This window comes from Pelmatolapia mariae, unplaced genomic scaffold (genome assembly GCF_036321145.2).
Source record: "Pelmatolapia mariae isolate MD_Pm_ZW unplaced genomic scaffold, Pm_UMD_F_2 NODE_ptg000333l+_length_74057_cov_1, whole genome shotgun sequence".
Taxonomy (NCBI): domain Eukaryota; kingdom Metazoa; phylum Chordata; class Actinopteri; order Cichliformes; family Cichlidae; genus Pelmatolapia; species Pelmatolapia mariae.
The window spans coordinates 50,514-74,057 of NW_027052022.1; the positions used below are offsets into that span (position 1 = coordinate 50,514).

The 23,544-nt window shown below is 43.2% G+C and overlaps 1 protein-coding gene across 1 annotated transcript; it reads left to right on the forward strand.

Annotated features, from left to right (window-relative positions):
• Positions 1-1,000: 1,000 nt before the first annotated feature.
• On the forward strand, positions 1,001-23,510 carry LOC134623006 (adhesion G protein-coupled receptor L1-like; the record flags this gene model as incomplete). The annotated part of the gene is made up of 21 exons (XM_063468253.1): positions 1,001-1,696; positions 8,495-8,607; positions 10,923-11,136; positions 11,696-11,805; positions 12,617-12,631; positions 13,909-14,116; positions 15,111-15,375; positions 15,481-15,820; positions 15,909-16,202; positions 18,899-19,002; positions 19,136-19,321; positions 19,440-19,478; positions 19,559-19,739; positions 19,841-19,963; positions 20,448-20,665; positions 20,776-20,949; positions 21,617-21,829; positions 21,981-22,201; positions 22,377-22,443; positions 22,571-22,659; positions 23,342-23,510. Coding segments are annotated over exons 2-21 (3,294 nt in total), but the record flags the coding sequence as incomplete, so codon positions are not given.
• Between the last annotated feature and the right edge of the window lie 34 nt (positions 23,511-23,544).

Consider the following 23,544-nt stretch of genomic DNA (forward strand, 5'->3'; position numbering starts at 1 on the left):
ACACTATCATTGAGCTACTTTGACTGTAAATCATCTTCTCACATAATGAAGACCACATCCAGTCTTTGCACACTTCCTTGCGCATGCAGGCTAATCTGATGAAGCTTTCGAGTGATCAGGCAAGATCTTCATTTGCAACAGTTCCTTCTCTTTGTGACATTTTCTTCCTTCCTCTATATCCTCTAAGTGACCCATGCCTTAACTACATGCTGCCAGTACTTCTAAAATACAAGTACAAAAAGCTAAGGCAGAATGACAGTAATCACAGTAATCACAGCAGCAGCACTGGGGTTGAAATGCATCTGAGAGACAGAGAAGGAAGCCAGAGTATCATCAGGTGTCATCAGGTTTGATTGCTATGGATTGATGTGCTTTAGAAAAGGCAGAGACGTGATGATTTATAACAAAGCTCTAACATTACAGCCAGATTGACAAATAGGTCATATTTTCTAGCAGTGCCTCACAAACCATGGACATGCTGCAAATGTCTGTGCACTGTGCAGCACAGGGTAGCTAACAAACAGCTCATCTCCCCTTTCACCATGATGTGGTCACAGAACTGTAAATGCTAAACTTACATCGGAGCTGGTCGGACCTGTAAAAGGAGACAGATGCCTGAATAAACACAAGCCGCTGTGTGTTTCATATTCCGTTGCTTTTGCCTACACAGCAGCTTTGCTCACTCAGACAAACCTTGACAATATAGCCGAAGCCCCCCCCAACCCCGCCACTCTCTCTGCACAAGTACACACGCGCACGCATAAACAAACGCGCACACACGCAGAAGCGCAGACGCGTTGCGCGCTCTCGATTGCAGAACGCGCAACAAGCGGACCAGCGGATGGAGAGAGAGAAGAAGAGAGACGGACGGATGCAAGGCGAGGCCAGGAACGGGAAACTGTATCTCTCCTGACCGTCCAGCTGTTGTCTTTTCCTTCCCCCTTTAACCCCAGTGTTATTTTATAACGCGATTCTTGCTTTTTTCCCCCCTATTTTTTTTAAAGCCTGACATTTCTCCATATCCGTCCTGATGTGCCGCTGCACCCCATCACGATTCTTCAAGGATATGCAAAGCGGCTGTTATCACGTCGACGTTATTTTCCATTAAATGCAAGGATGTACCTAATGAACGGCATCGGAGGCGTACGATCAACAATGACAAACGACAGCTGAGCTCGGCGAGCCGTAGAAATCGACGGAGGGGCTCAGAGCAGTCGAGGTTTGTGCGTTAATTTGCGCCTAATTATTGTTTTCGTGTGTGCCCGTTTATTTCCATCCCTTCATCCATCGGGGCTATAAGGCCTATAGCCCGCATCATTTCTGGGCATGAAACCCGTGGGAATTATGATACCAACGTGACGCACAGTCACACAGCACAGCGGGAAGACATCGAGCCTCTACAGGACGGAGGGAGGGTGTGAGGTCCAGCAGAGCAAAACCCTGCCTCTCGCACTGATCACAGGCGGAGGACGCCCAGTTGTTGCTGGACAAATCGCGCTAATGACTGTCGTATAGCCCAGCAGGTCTCGCCCTCCACTAATTCCCCATTGAATATTTAATTTTTTTTAATGCATCGGGCGCAGCGGAGCGGGAGAAAGGGAGGAGAGTACAGTGGGTGAGGGCGCGGAGAGACGGGATGCGGGAGACGCAGTGAGCGAGGAGGAGGAGGAGGACGAGGGAAACCGGAGGATTGACGGTAAGATATGGATATAGGCTATGAGGATGCACTCCGCCCCTCCTCTCTCTCTCTCTCTCTCTCTCTCTCTCTCGTTCACACGCACAATCGCACATATATGATCAATGCCCCAGAGGACAGCACAGGTGCCCCGCTTCTTTCATTGGTATTGCTTCTGCTTCTGCTGCTGCCAAGGGCCATTTGATCACTGAGTGGACATGGATCCCATGCGCTGCTGTGCTGAGGTTTTTAACGCTGGCTGCCATTAAAGCTTGGTCAGTAGTAGCCATGAGTGCTGTGAAATATTCATAGGCACGTGATTACCCGTCTTTGGAGATCAGAGAGGGGAAAAAGTGTTGTGATAGGGTGTCCCAGACTGGAACGCCAGAGGGGTCTGTCATGGGTGGTGTGATTTGTGTTCATTAACACACACCTTTGGTTGCAGCGTCATGTGTGCTGCAGTGAGCAGTGATGTAAAACACACGCACACACACATACACACAAAAGAGGTTTTAATGCGGGTTTGGTTTGCTGATTCACCACAGATGGGAACATGAGGAGAAAAGAGAAAGAAATGAAGAGAGGTAGCAGAGCGAGTGAGTGAGAGTCCACTATCAATATTTCAGAGAGGGAAAGAGAGGACTGGGTCAGTGGAGGAGGCCAGGCGGAGAGACAGGAGTGACTGTGAGAAAGAGAGACGGAGCGATAGAGAGATGCAGAGGACAAAGGAGGTGAATGAAAGGGGAGAAAGGCTAAGGGAATAGATGGAGGAAGAGCTCAGTGGGTGACAGGACTCCTGCTCTACTGTCAGACTCAATCCCTGATTCATTTGTAGCCAAGGGTGTGCAAAGACATCGTTTGTGTCCTATTAATTATAGATAAAAAAACATTGAAAAAGAGCTCATTAATATAGAGAACTATCTGTGAACCCAGATTTTAGAGCGGTGACTCCTTTCTGTGTGTGTGTGTGTGTGTGTATGTGTGTGTGTGTGTGTGTGTTTGCGTCCGCACTGTGTGTTGGATGAGAAAGAGAAAACAAAGGTAATGAGGTTTGTTTCCATGTAGGGATCATTTACATCAACTACTGTGGAGTAAAAAGAAAGGACACAGTGATTTGCTTAAACCACTCAGACACACACATACATGCGCACACACAAGTTGGATGGGTTTTCTGTCATTTGACTTGTAAAATGCACCATATTTGTCTCTTTCTGTTCGGACCACCTCGAACAGGTTCCTCTCACGTCTCCTTGAATCAGTCAGACACACTGAGTCAGTCTCCCCGTTTGTGCTGTGAGCATTTTATGCAAGCCTGTGCAGAGCTGTGGGCGGATATATCAGTGTAATATCAATATCATGATATGAGAACAGACATCTGCTCGGATTTTTATATGACAAAGATAAGGGGCAGACACTTTGGCGTGTAAAAATCATTTAAATTTACCAATGTCAAAAGAGCAGCTAATTAATATTCTGTTACAGTTCCAAGTCAGACTGTGGAACAAATAATGAGACATATTTAACTATGCTAATTTTTTCCAGGGGTTATGGGTGGTATAAAGAATTTTTTTAAAGAAATGTTTAAACAGGAAAAATAAATCGTACATAATCTGTAAAGCTGACATGCAGATATGTGCGTATGCTTTTGCTTAGTCAAGTGATTTTAATGTACACGGTCTGACAAAATCTCTGCGAGGAGACAAATTTTTGCCATATCACTGTACCTAATATTGCTATTTTGCTAAAATATTTTATTAATAAACCTTTTTTTCCTCCCTCCTGTCCAGACTGCTCTGTTCTCTCGTACTTCAGTTGATGATCTAGTGGCGTAAAGGCTTTTTTTAAGCCATGTGACATTTTAAAATCCAAACTGCAATCTTGTATTTTACTCTGCGAGTTTGTTCTGATGACATTTTCCAGCAGCTCACATTATCGTAGCAGGTTATGCTGACATACAACTGGGAGCAATGCCACATTTTCTTAAGTTTAAAGGATCGCTTGCATACTTAAATACACTTTAAATTATGAATACTTGCACATATATGTATGTTACTCACATACGTGAGTGTGTGTGTTTATGTGGCAGCTGTACAGTTGTATTGATATATAATGCGATATAATTTCAGATAGATTTGACAAGGTTTGACAAGCTGTTTATAGATCAAATATGACAGACAGGAATACTTTTTTTTATTTTCAGTTAATGCAGCAAGCTAAAACCCCTAAAACTTAAAGATATGAAATGTGATGGCAAAAATCCAAATCTGTGCTAAAAAGTCACTGCACATTTTCTTGTTATGTGTCAGGGAAATCCCTCCTAAATTGAGAAAGAAGACTTTGAAGAAAGTATAAAATGTTCATTAGATGTTGAGAAGATCTAAATGAACACAGATGTCACTTTCAATTCTTTCGAGCAGGCAAACATTATTCTGAGCCAGTTGTGTCTGGCTGGAGCTCTGTGCTTTCCTAGAAACTATTGGCCATGAAACATTAACAGATCATCTAATATCAGGCCTCTGCAAACTGCCAAGAGATCTGATGTGCCAAGACTTTGCAACATCAGCACAACTGTTTTCCAAACAAATATTAACATGTGCTGGACATGAGCCTGTAGGTCTTCTGAAAACACAACATTTTCACAGGGGTAAAACAAAGGAAAGCATCAGAAAGATAAAACCTGAAATAATTATTTAGATTTTTTTTAAATGTTATTTTTGTGATGATTGACTTATCATTGCGGTTCAAGCCGATATCTAAATGTTATTACAAAGATCACATGCTGCTATAAACTATGTTCGTGGGTACTTAAAGTTGTCAGGGTTGACGGAACCCTGACTGAAACTGAAGCAAACAACAGCCGGTGAACTATACACAAAATATGAGGGGAATGAACGTGACTCCAGGGGTTCACGGGGCAGGAAGGGAAAACACTCCACACACGCTCGTAGGTCCACACTCCGTTCGCTCTGCGCCCACTCGCTCCAATCTTCAACACGCTCCAACACGCGCCACTCCGCTCATCCAAACACTCGCGCTCTGAAATCCAAAGAGGTTCAAGGGACGGGTCCAGGAATCTACATACACAAGACGAGAGATAACCACCACAAGGGAGTCACTATGAAGACACGAGATATTAGTCAGCCGGGGCTACACTAACATGTGTTGCAAAACGATCCAGCGACGAGAAACACTGAGCCGCCATCTTAACTAGCAGCCAGGAAAGCAGGATGATGGGCCGCAGGTGTGTGATTGCTCCCAGGTGCGTGGGCCAAAGGCGGGAGCCCGCAATGAGCTCCGCCCAGGCAGAGCGAACACAGGAGAGAGCGAGCAAAAACAAAAACAAAAAACACATGTGGCCTTACTGGGTCGACCGGGCAGACACACGGGCCGTGACAAAAGTAAAAGTGCCTGTAAAAACGAACACGGACTCCTCAAAGCAGCCAAAATCTGCCATCCACCCATATTTAATGCACATAATTGTACACTGTCGATGCAATTTTATACATAGTTTAAAAAAAACATGATCCACTCATACAGCTGTCATGAAAGCTTGCAACTCATTGGCATAAGAATCTTTCCACCTCCACCGTGCAACCCACTTGACATGAATGCTGCACAGGCCTCCTATTGTACTCCTTGTTGGTCTGAGATTGGTTTCCGCCCACCTCTGACTGGCGTGGGCAATGGATTTGTTTTTTTACACGGAGGCTATATATAAACTTCGACTAATTTTAAAATCAATCAATAAGTCAATTCCTGTGGATTTTGTCATTGAGGTATATTAAGAAGGGGTTTTTTTTTAGGTCCACTTATGGAGAGCAGATACAGTCGTAATGCCTTTTTTAAAAATAAAAGTATTATTTGAAGACAGACGTAAGCAAATTGTGTGCTTTAAGATAGATTCAGATTGGGCAATAATCTTAAATGTGACAGTAACAGATTTCAGCTATTATGCTTCGCACTGATCAGGTAAAAACAAAAGAATGATTAATGAGCAAACCCGTACAATTCTGGAGAGTTTCTGATACGGAGAAAATGCTTAAAGAGCACAAATGCATGGTGTGCTTTTAGCTCAGAGAGTGTGTGCTGAAGGCAGGATTACAGTCGTGATAAATATGTGAAGAAACCTATCAATGTTTAATCAGTCTTCCTGCAGTCTTTAGCAAAGACTCAATTCTTTAAGTGAGAGAAAACCCAATTACTTTTTGTGCAAAAACTTTCTTTTGTAAGAGATCCCGGCCTGCACCTCTTAAAAAATGTGGCACAGAACGAGAAACCAGGGAGTCTTTTTGGCCTTCTGTGGGATTAATTACTATCTGCTAGTATTCCAGATATATATAAAGTAGGGGTTAAAATCATAAAAACAACAAATATGACAGAAAATAAAAGAAAAAATTGGCTTGATATGCTAGTTACTACCATATTTTCTGTGTACCCTTATACATGCAGGGGAATGCGACACCTCTATTCCCAGGAGTCAGACATCGACCAGACAAACATACAGGCTCTAAAACCCCATAAGTGGCTTTGACTGCAGCATGTAGGCCTCAGCCCTCTGGGAAATGTAGAGGTCAATGGTCCGAAACTGGCAGTTGCACAAGGCACTGTAGTGTGTTTTGATTCTTAAATATTATCCATAGCGACAAGAAAATTCTCCCACTCTTATTATTAAAAAGTCTTTCAGCCAATAAACCTTTCAGGGTTTCTGTTGGAAGACTAATCTATATCTCTCCCCCACACCTCTTAATTAGTCTCTCCTCTCCATCACACACATACAAACACACATTCATTCATCCATTAAGAGCATAGTGCTACAAGGCTGCTTTGTCACTTTGTGCTTCATAGTGATCTACCCTCAGGCACTGATTGCTCTGTGACCAAAGAGAGGGAGGTTAGTCTCTCTTTCTATCTCGCCCTCTGTTGATTGTATGGCTTGCGCCTCTAACGCACGTGAGTGTACGTAACTTGATTTTTACATTATTTCTACAACAGGCTACTCACATTCTTAAGGATCTGTGTGATGCAGAATTGTGTGATTAACGTCTAAACTACAAGAATTTAGATGTCACACCTACATTCTTGTAACAGCTATCATTGTAAAGCTATACTGCTGTGTAGCTGTGTGTAAAATGATGCACTGAGAATATTTTTATTTCCACGAAATCGTCCAGCAAAACATGCAAACGAATTTTCTCTGTGTATATTCTTTGTAAATGGTTGGGTGTATTCACAGCATGCACGTTAATGTGTGCGCCTGTGTAATTTTTTTCACTCTAAGCATTATGTTCATACACTCACTTAGAGATAGCTGCCACTTCAAGTAGGCCGGCCGCTTCCCCGGGGCGGGATTTTGGTTGTAGGCAGTAAGCATGGTGGTGCAAACAGGGGGAACCGGGTGTGTGGCTTTGTCAAGGGCCATCAGTGTCCTTGCTCTACTTACTCTGCATCTATGTGTGTATGTGTGTGTGTGTGTGGGTGTGTGTGTGTGTGTGTGTGTGTGGGTGGGTGTGTGTGAGATAGCAAGAGAGAAAGAGAGAGAGATTTGGGGTAGCAAGCATAAGAAAATGCTGCCATAAGGGGTTTGCAGGAGACTAGACATATTGTGTGTATGTATTTGCGTGGTTGTGTGTGCATCTGATAAAAAATGGAAATGTTCTCATTCTGTTCAGTCTTTTATATTTAGTGTGTGTGCGTGTGCATAGCTCACTGGTCCTGGGGCCTTTATTACAGCCTTGTTGGTTGAGTGGATTTAAAGAAGGCAGAGGTTTCTCTTCTCTTTCTTAGTTCATGCGTATGTGCCCGAATGCGTGCGAGGTTGTCTGTGTGTGCGTGCGTGCGAGCGCAAGTCTTTGAATGCGTGTTGGACATTTGTTGAGGAGTGACCTAAATCTGTCGGCCATCATTACCTAACAAGAAGATGGAGCGAAAACCGAGTCACAAATAAACACACAAGCACACATATGTTTATGTACACACACACACAACCTCCCAAGACCGTAATTCTGGTTACGCAGTCCACACTACAGCTGTAGTTGAAATCCTAAGAGGAAAAAGAAATGTTATAGCATACATGATGCCCCTCCTCTCTCCCTTCTGTCCAGGGCCAAGAGTTCAGTTTATATTAAGGAGTCATATTACTGTTGTTCTCTTGTAGCTCATCTTCCTGCGCCCCGTATGTTCCCTCATAAAAATCCACAGTGCACCATTGCCCTCTGATCACCTGTGTCTTCAGTCAGCTGCTTTACCTAGTTACGCCTGCGGGGGAAGAGATCGTCTCTACGACATGATTTATTTAGGATTACTGAAAAGTGGCCTAAGCTGAGCCCAGCCCTCTGCCTCTGTGAGAGTGTGTGTGTGTGTCTAAGGATAGAAAGATTAAGACTCTTTTATGGGTCAGTTGCCAGTATTGCTTCTGGCTAATTACAGACTTAAAACACAAATTCTCACGTGTGCGCTTTCAGTAACAGATATGCACATCCAGTGTATACCTCCTCGCTCTCCATCCCTCTCTCTCTCTCACTTCCTGAGACTGCACTGTGCTATCACCATGGTAACAGCAGATTGAGGGGCTTTTCGCTGCACCGATTGTTCAATTGTTATCTTTATTTTGCTCCCACTCTGTGTCCGTCTGTCTGTCTGTCTGTCTCTATTATTCTGTCCTCTTTCCACCCTGCTGTGGTGTCTCATGTGCACTCTTTCATAGTCAGTGTGGGTTTCTGACCATCCAACACACACACACGCGCGCACACACATCTCCACTAAGACGAGAGGGTGCAGTTTTTCACTCACAGTCTCACACTTCCACTGCTTCCTCCCCAGGCTCTCCTAGCACTGTGGTGGTGTGACGTCCTATCTCTTCCTGCCCAGCATGGCTGTGTCACTGTGGTTCGTGGGCGTGCTCACTCTGGCTCAAGTTGCGCCCTCTGGCCAAGGTAAGCGTCATGTCGAGGTGATGTAGTATCACGTCGAGGTGTTGATTCTGACAGCATTAAGCAGGAGGAATCCTATAAACTGAAACGCCATAGATAATGTCAGTGCAACACAAATTTGAGTGACTCACATCTAATCGAGTGAAGCCCAGTGTCACTAAAAAAAGGCATCTAGACAAGCTGTATGACATGCTTTGACCTACGCAAACACAAGATCTGAATACAAGTTTGGAGTGTATGAGGAGCTGCCTGTAGCTCAAAGTCGATTAACAATCAGCTATTCAGCACGGCAGACAGTTACAGTACATCAGCAGCATACTAATCACACCAAAGTGTTGCTTTAATGTTTTAATCCTGATGCTGCAAACACCTTGTCATGCGTACATGATACTCAAACTCGTGTGAGAAAGCGGATTAAGGTAATGGTAATGGGATTTTCTCCAATAACCATGGTTTACACAGCTTTATAAGGTTGTCAGGTGAGTGTTTTCGCTGAGCCTGTATTTAATATATTCACACGTAGTGCTCAAAGAAAATGAAATCCTATACTTGTCTGATTGTGTTTACTGAGCACCTGAGCGTCAGTAGTGGTTTCAAAGCTGCGCATCACATGTAGCTGTTACAAAGGAGGTGTGACGAGATTATGTCAACAGTCACATCTGGGAATCCTTCCAGTGTTAGCTTTCACACTTGTGCATTTTAAAGATTAAATTAGCGGTTTTCAACGTTTTCACAATTTCAAAGCATGTGTAATGTGTGTTAAATGTGCTAACAAATACAGGTATGGGAATGATTTGAATGAGGCAGTCAAAGTAAGGTCTCTATCCTAGGGAATCATTAATGGGATCAATGTCCTATAGTTCGTGGTATTGGATAGCTGATCCCATCTGTAGACCAGGAGTATTTATCTTCCCAAAGCCTGACAATGTAGCCCAGATGATGTAATCAGCATGGCCATGTTAATATTGTTAGTATCACATTCTGTACAGTCTCCAGTCCTACAGAAATTGCTCATCCCCTGCCTTTTCTCCGTGCTCACCATTAGGCAGATGTTTAATTCGATATGGAATTTCCCTGAAATCCAGTGCATCCATAGCGTACAAAGGATACCATAGATACGGTATCCATGGTATCAGATGTTAACATCTCGTAACTTTGGGATTAGATTTTGCATGTTAGCATCCATCACAGAGCACCACTCATAACTAAGTGCAAAAAAAGGCTTAAAACAAATGTGAGACTGTGCCAGCATCCATAATTATGAATTACTGCTTCAAACCATAATACTAATAGGTGGTTTATGCAGTACTGAGCAAACGTCTTGAGCCACCACCATTTTTTATATTTTGCAAGGAGCCAGCAATAGTACTTTTACAGATATAGAAAGCAAAAAGCTTTTTGTGTGGAAAGAAACATTTTCTGAATGTATTTTAAACGTTTCTTTGCTTTTTCACGCATTTTTAGTTCAGTCCAGATAATTTGTTTCAATTTCTTAAGATGAATCTCTGAAAAATGCCAGCTTGACGGGCATAAAATAGTATTTTTGCACCAGATGAGATGTTAGCCTAAAACTTTATGGCATGATGTGTGGTATGCTATTAAAAAATTGAGAAAGCTGGACAAGTGGAGGACAAAAGAAGAAGTGGCAGGTCTAAAAAACTACTTATACAGCAGATGAACAGTGTTTGAAAGTCATGTCCTTAAGAAATAGGAAAAAAATCCACAAAATAGCTGACACAGGACCTGAGAGATGCAGCATTTTCAGCTTTTCATTTTCAGTGATCTCAAACACACTGGCAGTGCAGTAAAATCATACCTGGATAGAAAAGCATGCAATATGCTCTGTCAGTTACCACTGGCCAGTCCAGAACCCGGACCTCAAAATTACTGAAGTGTTTTGGAATCATCTTGACAAAGAACAGAGCAAAAGGTAGCCAACATTCACTCCTTCAATTAGCCTGAAGACTACTACAAGAAAATTGTTAGGAAGGGGTTAAATTAGCTTTAGAAGGTAAAACTATTTTCATTTCAGCTGTAAAGTTGGACATTAAAACATGGGAGTCAGTAATTGGTTTATAGCTCTAAGAAGCCATTTGACTCTCTTCTGAGGTTTAAAATTGCTGTCATCGAGGACACTACAAAATCAGACACTACAAAATAAATCAAATGCCAATTTTTAGAAATATGTTCACTTAAGTATGAAGCTCCTTTTGCCTGTAGTAAATTTTGAAAACTTGGCTTTTCTTTCTTCTTGTGTTTCCGCCTTTCCCTTTCATCCTCTGCTGCCTCACCCCACTTCTCCCCCGCCTACTGTGCAGCCATGTCCCGGGCCGCTATGCCATTTGGCCTGCTACGCAGGGAGCTGGCATGTGAGGGTTACCCCATAGAGCTGCGCTGCCCAGGGAGTGATGTGGTTATGGTGGAGACTGCCAATTACGGACGCACCGATGACAAGATCTGTGATGCAGACCCCTTCCAGATGGAGAACACACAGTGTTACCTCCCTGACGCACTAAAGATCATGTCACAGAGGTGAGTATGTGTTGGGCTGCACATCCTGCTGTGTGTACACTATATTTGCATAAGCAGTTAAAAATTGTGCAGTAAAGATGCAAACTGTAATATCGTACTCGAGTTATTTGAATAAGTCTTTTAGAAGTGGCTACGGCAATCAATGAGCGCATGAACTGTTTGTATGTGTGCACTGCTGCACAACATACACGCTGATTAGTAGGTTGTCTTGTGTGTCATGTATACATGCAGGTGAAGCAACCTCTCCAGCTAAGTATGAGTGCCTGGCTGCACCATTAGCTGTGTACTCAGCAGTGTTTTCCTCGAAGAACTGATCAATATTCAGTGAGAGGGAGAGTAGACAAATGGAGTGTCCTTTGCTTCCCCTTTCCTGTCTGGTAATCACTCCCCTTCCTTTCTTTGCTTTCTCTCTCCATCATCCATATGACTCATCCATCCATCCATCCATCCATCCATCCGTCCGTCCGTCCATCCACCCATCCATCCGTCCATCCATCCATCCATCCGTCCATCCGTCCATCCACCCATCCACCCATCCATCCGTCCGTCCGTCCTCCAGGTGTAACAACAGGACTCAGTGTGTGGTGGTTGCAGGGGTTGACGTCTTCCCAGACCCCTGTCCTGGAACATACAAGTACTTGGAGATCCAGTATGAGTGTGTCCCCTACAGTGAGTATGCATATATATTTATATCAACAGACATAAACACACATATACTGTATGTACACACACGCAAACAGACTCACACACATACATAAACACAAACACAAGTGCACACGGATTTAACCTATGTTTTTGTTTTTTTTCGCCAAGATGCATTTTAGGTTTTTGGTGTTTATTATTATTTGTACGTATGATCTCTGATGTTTACTAGTTCCCTGAGAAACTGATGGATAGAAAAAGACTGGGAGTTTTCGTTTTTGTTTTGTTTCTCAGGGAATGTGTGTGCATGCTTGTGTTTCTGAAATGTAAAAAGAAAGTTGTACGGAGAAAGTACAGAGAGAAAAACTGTAAGCCAAAATGTCTTCTGTGTGTATGTGTGTTTGGGAGTATGCACTTGCGCGTGCATGCGTGTGTGTTTTCTTTTCCAGATTCACGCCACGGGAGTTGCTCTCTTTTCTCCACAGGAGCCTGATTGAGGGAAGGAGAGATCGGGGGAGGTGGGGGAGGGAAGGGGGAGAGGATAGGGTGGGAGGGGAGGAGAAGAGGGAAGAAGAATATGTTGGGTCTCTTTCGTGCTCCTTCCTTTTACGTGAACAATAATGTACGTGGTGAGAATGAGTTCCAAAGTCTTTATCTGTGCAAATCTTTCTTTCTCTCTTTCTTTCTTTTTCCCTTTCTTTATTTCTTTCTTCCTTCCTTCCTTCCTTTCTTCCTCTCCTGCTTTTCTTGCTTGCTTTCTTGCTTCTCTTTACTTCCCTTCTTTCACCCTCTGACTTTTCTTTCTTTCTCTCCCTCTTTTTTTCCTATGCTTGAGTAGAAGTGGACCAAAAAGGTAAAGACAATACATTGTAGCATCTTGATCTCTCCTTACCCCCGAACCCCCTCTCTTTTCTCTCCTTATCTTCCTCTCTCCTACCATTTCTCTCTTCCTCCTACCCTAGGACGTTGTTTCGTAATCATGCTGGATGTTGCCCCCTCCCTTTTTTCATTTCCTACTCAGTTCTTTTTTCCTTTATCCATCTCTCGTTGTATAGAAAGCCGTCCTTTTATCCAATTTTATCCAGGTTCTGCACCTAGTCTCTCTTCATCTTTTCTCTCTTGCTTTCTTGCTTTAGTTTCTTCACCTCTTCTTTCCCTCTTGCTCCTGGTTGATCTCTCTGTTCTCTGTCTCTCCTTCAGTCTCTGTGCACACCAACACAAACACAGCCACTCACACGTACATAAACACAATCTTCCTTTGAAGCTTTCCCTCCTCTATGTTCTTTCTTTCTTTCGATCTTTCTTTTGTTCTTTCTTTCACTTTTTACTCTCCCTTCCTTCCTTCCTTCCTTCCTTTCTTCCTTCCTTCCTTCCTTCTTGTCTAGTCATCCTCTTCATGCTTATTTTCCCTTTTCTTCCCTTATAGGAAGAGCCCCTTATTTATCTTCATAGGAAAAATAAGACGAAATCTGTGTGATTGTATATCCGTCTGGATGTGTGCTTACCAAGCACTGCTTATGTGTGGGTGTGTGTGCATGCCTATTTGCATGCCAGTGTGAGACTGTACAGTATACATATGTGTCCATACAGTTATTGACATGTGGGTGGACCAATCGTTGTGCTCGGCGTAAACTAACCTGCCCTCTCATTCACTTCAAGGCAAAATTTAGCCCCGCCTTCTGCGTCCCTGACTCTACCTCACACTCTTTTTCACTCTTTTTGCACTAACCCACACACACACAGACACACACACACATACACACAAAAAGCACATAAATACACTCACACCTTTCATTGCAGTGTCCCTGTTGTATTACTCACCACACACACACTAACAGTGTGTGATTTCTCAACACTTATACGTCTCTTCTGTTGCTTGCCTCTCAAGATCAGCACAGGTGTTTTAAATCCCTTTCTCTTTTTCTCTTCATTCTTTTTCCTTAATCTCGCTGCATTGACTGCATCTAATTCAATCCATTTTTCATGCATTGATCCATTTTCTCCCCACACCTGCCTCCACTTTCTTTCTCTTCACTCTTTTTCGCACTTCCCTTCCTGCGCTTTTGCTCCCTCTCTCTTTCTCTTCTCTCTCACATCCTGCCTCTACCCCGCCTAATTCCCATCTTCCAGTTTTCGTGTGTCCTGGCTCACTGCTCAGCATCCAGCCAGCCTCCTCGCTCCTGGAGGTGGAGCATCAATCAGGGGCCTGGTGTAAAGACCCCCTGCAAGCTGGTGACAGGCTGTATGTCATGCCGTGGACACCCTATAGAACAGAGGTGCTGTATGAGTACGCCTCTTGGGATGACTATCGGCAAAACAGAGTCACCACAACCTATAAGTGAGTGCTTTGTGTACTGCGTATATTGTTGAGATAGTTGATGAATATTCAGTTACTCTAGGGTCTGCTTTGTTTATTGTTTTTTAAGAAACTGTAAAGTAACAGATTAATCACAGCTGGAAAAAAAATCAATGAAGTAGTCTGTAATAAAAATAATGGCAGTTTGCAGGCCTTGGGGGCTTATTTCACATTTAGCCAAATCAATTTATTATGGAAAAAGAGCAACATTTATTTTGTCCGTATAAAAAGTTGGTTTCATATATTCTATATCTATAACGTATGGTTAAATAAGAAGAGTTATAGTTAAAAGCATCATTGCTATTTATTGATGACAAGAGTTCTGCTACACTCATTAAATGTGTTACCACTCATTTGTTAGCTCTTTGTGTAGTAGTTTGCATAGTTAGTGGTAGAGTTTACCACCACTGTGCCTTCAAATGGAGGTAAAAATCTATGCATGCAGCTTCTGAGAGGCTTGCTCTCAGTGATGAATAAACAGCTCTGGGATTATTAAAAGGTATTATATAAATGCTCTTAAGGCTACCACAATATCTGCAAGTGTCACCAAAATAATATCCTAATTAGGCCACTAAAGAATCAAAATTCAAGATAATTTAATTTTCCTTATGCAACACAAGATTGTATAACAAAATGTATCCCTTTATGCTACTTACAAAAGAACGTACAAAATACAAATGAATGAAGCAAGCCTAATTAAGTATGCAGACTGAGTGTAGCTGGGGTTCATGTTTAATTTTAGTATCTTTTGGACTCTGTGGAGATATCTTGCTAATATCAATGATGTTTAGTTGGTGCTGGTGATGTTCTGGGTGGTTTTAATCTGAGCTGAGCTTTCCGGCCAACACACAACACGCCAATTTTTGATGTTTTGACTCAGTATCCTTTCTATTGTTCTTCTGTAAAAGTAAAAAGACAAAGTCACAAACTATATATTTTCACACATTTCATAATGTATTTCATAATAATCTCCTAGGTTGCCCAGCCGTGTGGATGGTACAGGCTTTGTGGTGTATGACGGTGCCGTATTTTACAACAAGGAGCGAACACGCAACCTTGTGAAATATGACCTACGCACCCGTATCAAGAGCGGGGAGGCAGTGGTGGTCAATGCTAACTACCACGATACCTCGCCTTACCGCTGGGGAGGGAAGTCGGACATCGATCTGGCAGTGGATGAGAACGGCCTTTGGGTTATTTACTCTACTGAAGCCAATAATGGACGCATCGTGGTCAGCCAGGTAGGAGTAAGGAAAAACAGATCGATGATTGTATTTTGGAAAGGATGAAGAAAGAAAAGAGGAGGTTTTGATTTTTTCATCATTTCATGTCTTTCCTGTTTGCAGGTGAACCCCTACACTCTCCGCTTTGAGGGTACCTGGGCAACTGGCTTTGACAAACGTGGAGCTAGCAACGCCTTCATGGCCTGCGGCGTGCTCTACGCCGTGCGCTCTGTTTTCCAGGATGATGAGGGGCAGGCAGATGGCCGAGCCAGCAGCAACATGGTGGTTTATGCCTACGATACCAGTCGTGGGCAGGAGCTTCCTGTTCAGATACCATTCCCAAACCCTTACCAGTACATCTCCTCCATAGATTACAACCCCAGAGACAACCAGCTGTATGTGTGGAATAACTACTATGTACTGAGATACCCTCTACAGTTCACACCACCACCACCTACTAAAGGTCAGTTGAATGATAGTAGTTGTGTAACTGGACATAGGTGACTAATGTAATAAATGTGGAGAATTAACAGTGCTTTTTGACCCTCCAGGGCCCTTGTCCTCTCTGATGACCACTGTCCGGTCATACACAGCCACAGTGGCTCTGACTCCAGTGCGGCCGTCAGCCTCCCATCCAATTGGTGTCATCAACAGAGGGCCTTTTGACCAGCGGCCGATCACAGCCATGGTCCCTCTGACCCCACGCCCTCCTCTACGTGTCCCCTTGGCCCCTGGGGGACTGGGTCAGGTGGGAGGATGTGAGGGTCGGGTGGCACGAGGGGTGCAGTGGCCCCCTACCCTAAAGGGGGAGACAGTGGAAAGGCCCTGCCCTAAGGGGTCTTTGGGTAGGTGTGGGAGATGTGGGCATGCCAGTGTGTGTGTTTCATATGCATGTTTGTGTGTGTGTGTGCGCAGATGTGAGCATGCCAACATGTTTGTTTCATGTGTGTGTAGTATCATTTGTGTGTGTGTGTGTGTGTATCCTGTTTCCCTTTGAAATGTAGTCGGATGTCCTCTCTTTGAACTTGCCTCAGATGAGTCTGAGAGGTTACAGTGTGTAGAGAAGCTGGGTTCAGCGACTCTTCCTCTCGCTGTGCAGCTGTCTTCCTCAGCCCTGCCTCCCTCTGAGGAGAAACTCTTATGGAGATTATGTAGAGATGCCCGGGGTGCGTTTTGCCTCCTCATAATCATGTTGAATGGCTTGGACATGGGTTTGGCACGATGATGATTGAGTATTATCTTAAACGATGGTTATAACTGGAAACAGGCACGGCTGTTGTTTCATACTTAAACCTAATTTGCAGAACAAGTGTCCAGTCCTGGTTTTCATTAAATGTTTTGTAAACAAAATGTGTACAGCAATTAAGCAGATCAGTTAAAGGCTTCAAACTCAATTCATAGTAAATAATCAGCTGACTTCTGCTGTGGAGAGCTTTGCAACTTCTTTTAGCTCATACAGCAGTTCTGTTATTATGTTATTAACTGCAGGGTTCATTCTCATTGGCCTCGTTTCCAGCAGTAGCTGTTTTCAGCAAAAATGAACCCTATTGTGCAATACTTGCCCAGAACCAAAAGCACAAGCAAAGTTAGTGATGAGCTGAGAAGGAAAAACTAAATGCGTACGGTGTAACAAGAAGGCAGTGATTTCCTAAAGTTTTAAACATACCTTTATAAATTATGCTTTTATCAACATAACCCATACAATTGGAATTATCTGCATAGAAAAGTGAAAAATACACACATAGTAAAGTAAAAGAGACATTTTGGCCACTGGTTCACTGACTCTTGTTTGAAGACTCGAGTCAAGCATTTTTGGCTGTCCCGATCTAGGTATTTTGAAAGGGACAAGGGAGGGGTGACTCTTACTGAGAAACTGAGGATGCTGGATGCTTCTCCAGGCATTTTCCATCACATTAAAAAATTGGCATTCAGTAAAGAAATGTTGGACTTCCTATAAAGAAACGTCACCAGAGCTGTGATAAAATGTTTTTAATTAGCTCATTTAAAGGGAAATTTTGATCATTCATAAATTATAATTTTGCTTATCATTTGACCTGAAATAACAGGAAATGCACAGACTTACAAGCAAACATGTCCGTGTGGAGCCACAGTGGGGCCCAGTACCAGCATGACGTGTGGGGCACAGATGACCACTGACTGTGACCTGCTGACACTAAGCAGAGAGGGTGTCCAAGTGGGGTTCACTGTAGGCTTGCAGCATGCCCTATGAAACCCGCATGTGCCTTATGGCACATTACCACCACCAGCTGCTATGAAGTTTTGAGCAAAATGTCTCTAAAAATAAAAGTCAGCTGCTCTGACATTCGATAGGGGCTGCCACAGCAGGTAGTGCCAACTTATTTGATTCTGCCATTTTTCCAGCTGATACTATACCTAACAAAACACCCCTTGTTCTTTCAAGGGGAACTGGGGATCTTCTACTCGTTAGGCAAAAGTGTAAACCACTTCATTATGGAGCCACTCGCTTAAACAAACCTGCAAACAAGCAAACAAACATTAAGAAAAACCTAAACCCTATCAAAACAAGTTAGCCTGCTTTAGGAAATTGAATATGGCTTTATAACGTTAACTTCTAGAGTTCTATATATCACTATATACATATTACTGAGGTTTTACATCAGTCACCCTTACTAAGCCTCATATTTCTATTTCTATGGTTTAATCTTTCAAAGTTACACATCCCTGCAGTGTTTCTTTATTATAAATAATATCCAAGCTCACAGTTAGCAGGTGTGGGTGAACTGTGGAAATGTATGGGTAAGAAAAATCAATATTTCTCCCATACGGGCTCCAAGTGGGTGTCCCACAGCTGCCCTAAAAACCCTATATGGGAGGCCAAAGAGGATTTTCTGTGGGCATGCCCACTTTTGTTTGCTCACAGCAAACCCTCATGGGTGCCCCCCAAAAAAAGCAAAACTGCCATGGGATATCATGGGGCCATATAGGGGATCTCAAAAGACAAAACTGTGTAAGTGCTCCCACTTGGGGCATGCATGGGACAGGCTATTCTCACATAGCCGCATGTTCTCCCACAGCTACCCCAGTGTAGACATATTTGCTGGATTATTGCCTTAGCGCTATGTGGACCAACTGTACTTACTTGCATAATCACTCTTTAATGGCCTATTTTGAAGCAGGAAAAAACTTGTTGTAGCAATCTTAAAGCATACCCTTGACAAATATTTTACTCTAAATTGGACCACCGTTTGTTAAATGAGTACTGTGTGGTCTAAAACAACATATGAAATTAGACACTGAAACCATAAACTCATCCAGAATGTCTTTTCCAAGACGATAAATCAAGTGAGAAGTAGATTTTTCTCTTAGACTTTTATAGAATCAACTAAAGGCCCCCTTCTGTCAATACGAAAGAATGCCAAGTTTAAAGGACTTCCCCAATGGCTTTACTTCAGACACAGAGGCTACATCTGTCTCATATCTGGTCTATGCTCTGGTGTTATAAAATACAAACTGTCGTTTCCCTTTCTGACTTTCTGCGTCACCTTTTCCGTCTCTGCAGGTATAGCCTCCTATCAATGCATGTCGTCTCCAGTGGGCTGGAACTCCAGAGGCCCTGACCTTTCCAACTGCACCTCTCCCTGGGTCAGCCAAATTGCACAGAAGGTTAGCCACACACGCACACACACAACCACAAATGCACACGCATGCTGTGCAAATGCCCTAAAGCTAGTCAGCAAGCAGCTCTCTCTTAAATGTCAAAATATTTGACATTCTAAACACCCCCGCCTCACTCCAGATTAAGAGTGGAGAGAATGCAGCCAACATCGCCGGGGAGTTGGTCAACCTGACCCGGGGGCGGATCTATGCCGGTGATGTCAGCATGTCCGTCAAGCTAATTGAACAGCTGCTCGAGATACTGGACGCTCAGCTCCAGGCCTTGAGACCAGCCAATAAAGAGTCAGCAGCACGCAATTACAACAAGGTAAATTGTTGCTGTTGTCAGTGTGGATGTGTGCTTGACCTTTCCTGGAAATGAACAGAAATGTCAACGATGACGATTCTAAAAGATATCTAACAGATGTTTTTCTGCTTTTTTTTAGCTGCAGAAGAGAGAACGCACATGCAAAGCTTATGTTCAGGTAAGATAGATAGATAGACAGCTAGCTAGCTAGATAGATAGACTGATAGATGTAACTGTCTCTCCCCTCTTGTTTTTCAGGCCGTTGTTCAGACAGTTGACAACTTGCTCGGTCCTGAAGCTCTCGTGTCCTGGGCTGATATGAGCAATGCTGACCAGTCACGCTCTGCGTCACTGCTATTAGACGCAGTAGAAAAAGGAGCGTTTCTCTTGGCTAATAACCTTTATGAAGCACGTTTCAGTGACAGGGCACCAAATGTTGGTACGCTGACTTTTTCGTCCTTAGTCCTTTTTCTTGTCATATTCTCCTCAAACTAGCAGCTCATCCAGACTTGTGTGTACCTCTGGTCCTCTTATGCACAGATCTGGAGGTGTACGTGTTAAATACAGAGGCAGACATACAGGACCTGAAGTTCCCTGACACTTACGACAGCGACAGCATCCTACAGATATCAGCACTGGCCCTGCAACAGTACAGCAACAACGGTATGTGGCACATAGGAGAAACTGAGCAGTGTTAGTTCAGGCAGGGCACATCCTCAAGCTCTGCTGCAATCAGGCAGATCAGCTGATCTCAGTGCCAAGCCACATGAGCTAATGACTAAGCTGATACTTGTTTACTGAATCTTTAGGCTGCCTATAGCTTCTGCACACATATAAACCTCTTTGCTGTGTTAGCAGTGCCTGCCCTGTTCTATACACGGGGACCTGGTGCTGCACTCCCATAACAGAGCCATAGCACCAAATATAAGAGTACTGCAGAAGGAAATGTTAATCTTATTTTCACAGCAGTAGTTGTGACAAAGATATTTATTACAAACAAATTTCTTTTTAAATTATAGTTATTAAACCATGGCTAAGACTGATTGTTTGGAGAAGTAATACTAGCTTTTCTCAGATAGTAAGATTTCAGACATATCATTATTCCAGATCAATTATTTCATGCTATTTTCTATGGTTTTCTCTCCAGGCCAGGTGAAATTAGTCCTTTCCCTCTACAAGAACCTGGGCTCCTTCCTGACAACTCAGAACTCGACCCTGCGGCTTGGACTGGGGCTGGGCCAGAGCTCAGAGGTCAGGCATAAGAGCCTGGTGGTGAACTCTCATGTCATCTCTGCATCTGTGCACAGAGGATCCAGCAGAGTGTATCTCACCGAGCCAGTGATCTTCACTCTTAGGCACCTGCAGGTCTCTTAACTCTGTTCAGCGTAAAAGTCACATTGAAATGAACAAATTTGTAACACTTTGCATAATTGCTGTGTCAAGCATACTGTTTATTGATGCCTTTGTTTCCTCAGCTGGAGAACCACTTTGGTCCCAATTGCTCTTTTTGGAACGCATCAGGGGTTTCTGGGAATGGCAGGTGGTCTACACAGGGCTGCCGCCTGTTACACACAAACAACACACACACTACTTGCGCCTGCAACCATCTGTCCAGCTATGCTGTCCTCATGACATACCAGCAACCTGCTGTAAGTAACACACGCTGACACATAGCAGCATTTAATTCGTGGAAGCTACTGTTCGCCATATTGCCATTGTGCATTTGCACCGTTTGAGCACAGAATGTATTTTCAATATGTTTAATTTGGCAACTATTATGCCAGTATGGACGTACCTCTGAAAACAGTCATGTTTTTTCTCGTAATTTTACATGCATTTGCTTGTGTGGTCAGACTAAGATCTTAAAAGTCAGATTTTGAGATGAACAGCTGACAGACTTTAAAGTTGAATAAAAAAAAATCTCGTTCCATCCTCACCCACCAAGATCTTCTCGATTCCCCCCGCCCGCCACGGTGCCCATTTGTGGTTGCACAGTTGGAGTTCACCCCTGCTGTTCTCTCTGAAATGTTGTTTAAAAATCAAGTGCAAAGTGGGTGATAATTCGGATTTGTGGCTGTAAAAGAGAGAGTGATACATGTAGCAGAATATTTTTTCTGCCATGAAATTTAATTTTGTGTTCTCAGTAAGATGTTCACTCTGCTTGGTATGATTGCATTCCTTTAAATAAATGGTATGTGGAACAAGGATGGAAACACAGCAGTTTTCAGCACGTGATATGCCCACAAACAAATGGGGATCAAGATAAATATCTATGAATATCTTACACTTTCTTTCACGTCTGCTTTTCTTTGTCAGTTTGGAGCTGGTGTGGAAGAGCTTTTTGTCTATGTGGTTTCCTGGGTTGGCATCTCCGTAGCATTGGTGTGCTTGGCGACCTGCCTTACCACACTGTGCTGCCAGGGGGCGCCCTGGCATACAGACCACAGCACCATTCACTGTAACCTGTGGGCTAACCTGCTCATCACTGAAGTTCTTTTCCTTGTTGGTGCCAACAAGACTCAGTACACTGTTAGTGTTTTATTTCTTTTTATGATGATATTGGACTAGAAAACAATAGCATTTTAAAGAAGTGCGTCTTGATCTAGATAATAATTTTAAAAGCTTGACATAATAACTCAATAGTAATAAATCACTTTTTGGCTGCCTCCTGATTTTTCAGGTTCTGTGCTCCATCACCGCCGGCCTACTGCACTTTTCGCTGCTCTCTGTGTTTTGTTGGTTGTGTCTGGAGGGAGTGGAACTGTACCTGCTCCAGCGGGAGGTGTTCGAGGGCCGGAACTCCAGGAGGAAGTATTTCTACCTGTGTGGATACTCTGTTCCTGGGCTGGTGGTGGCCGTGTCCGCAGCCATCGACTTTAGAGGCTACGGCTCGAAAACTGCGTAAGATGACTGGTCTGTGGGTGTGTTTGCTGTGTGTGGGTTTGACTCCACATTCTTGGAAGCTTGCATGGGGACAGTTACTCAGTATTGTTGTGTCATCTCCTGCTTATTAATTTGTTTTTCTTAAGATTCCTATTTTCCTGTAATTTGTTGTTTTGTTTGTATATATTTGCAGATGCTGGCTACGCACAGACAATTACTTTATCTGGAGTTTCCTTGGACCTGTTGCTGTCATCATTACGGTGAGATTTCATCTCGTGTTAGAAATGCCAACCGTTTCCTGTTTGACTGTGTCATAGCGTCATGATCAGTAATTTTTTTTAATGAGCATATATTTGACTGTGTTTGATCTTCCTCTTTTGCCATCAGTTAAACCTCATTGTGTTGGTGATGACCTTACATAAGATGCACAGCACCGCTGCTTTGAAGCCAGACTCCAGTCGCCATGACAACCTGAGGTTAGTAAGAGTCTCTCGTGCCGTTCGGCGGTGAATTATTATGTGTCATTGTGCAAAGCATGAATTGATAACTGCCGAATGAGGCAAGACAGATAAAAATAAATTGTGAGTCTGTTTTATTAAACATCTTTCAAGTGCATTTGTTATTATTAATGTTGAATGAAATTTCATTAATATCATTTAATAAAGGTAAGAGAACTGAAAGAAGAAGTGCAGCAACTGTAGCCTTTTTAAAAACCCGAATTAAATGCACTGCAGCAGTCTTGAATAGCAGCATGACCTATGTAGACTCTGCGTCCTTTTGAGTGAGTAAAGGTCAGACCTTAGCATTGCTGCAAAAATGACAAATAGAGGGAAGAAAAAGCATTCATTCAACAAAAGAGAAAAAGTCAGCGAGTGTGTATGTGAGTAATGTCGAGCATGTTCAAGGTAGTGCAGCCCACATCTGTCACAGCTTTCTTTCATAGTTCCTGTTGCTGATGGGGGCTGTCAGGTAGATTTGGCTTTACAAGCCTCAGTGCTGTTACATGCTCCTTGCCCCTCTTTGTGTTAATAATTTAGCTGCCCTGTGAAATAGAGGCACAGTTGAATTCTATTCATTTTCAACGTGAGGCAAGTGAAAACATATGTTTTAAATTGCTCATCAGAAAAGTAAAATATGTCTTTGCTTTGGTGTCTGCAGGGCATGGGCAGTTGGCTCCCTGACACTGCTCTTCCTGCAGAGTGTCACTTGGTCTTCAGGCCTCATGTTCCTATCTTCTCCATCTCTCCTCCTGGCTTACCTCTTCTCGTCCCTCAACACTGCCCAGGCTCTTCTTATCAGCATACTGCACTGCAGCCTCGCCAGGAAGGTCAGTGTCAGTGAGCATGAATCATTAAATAACT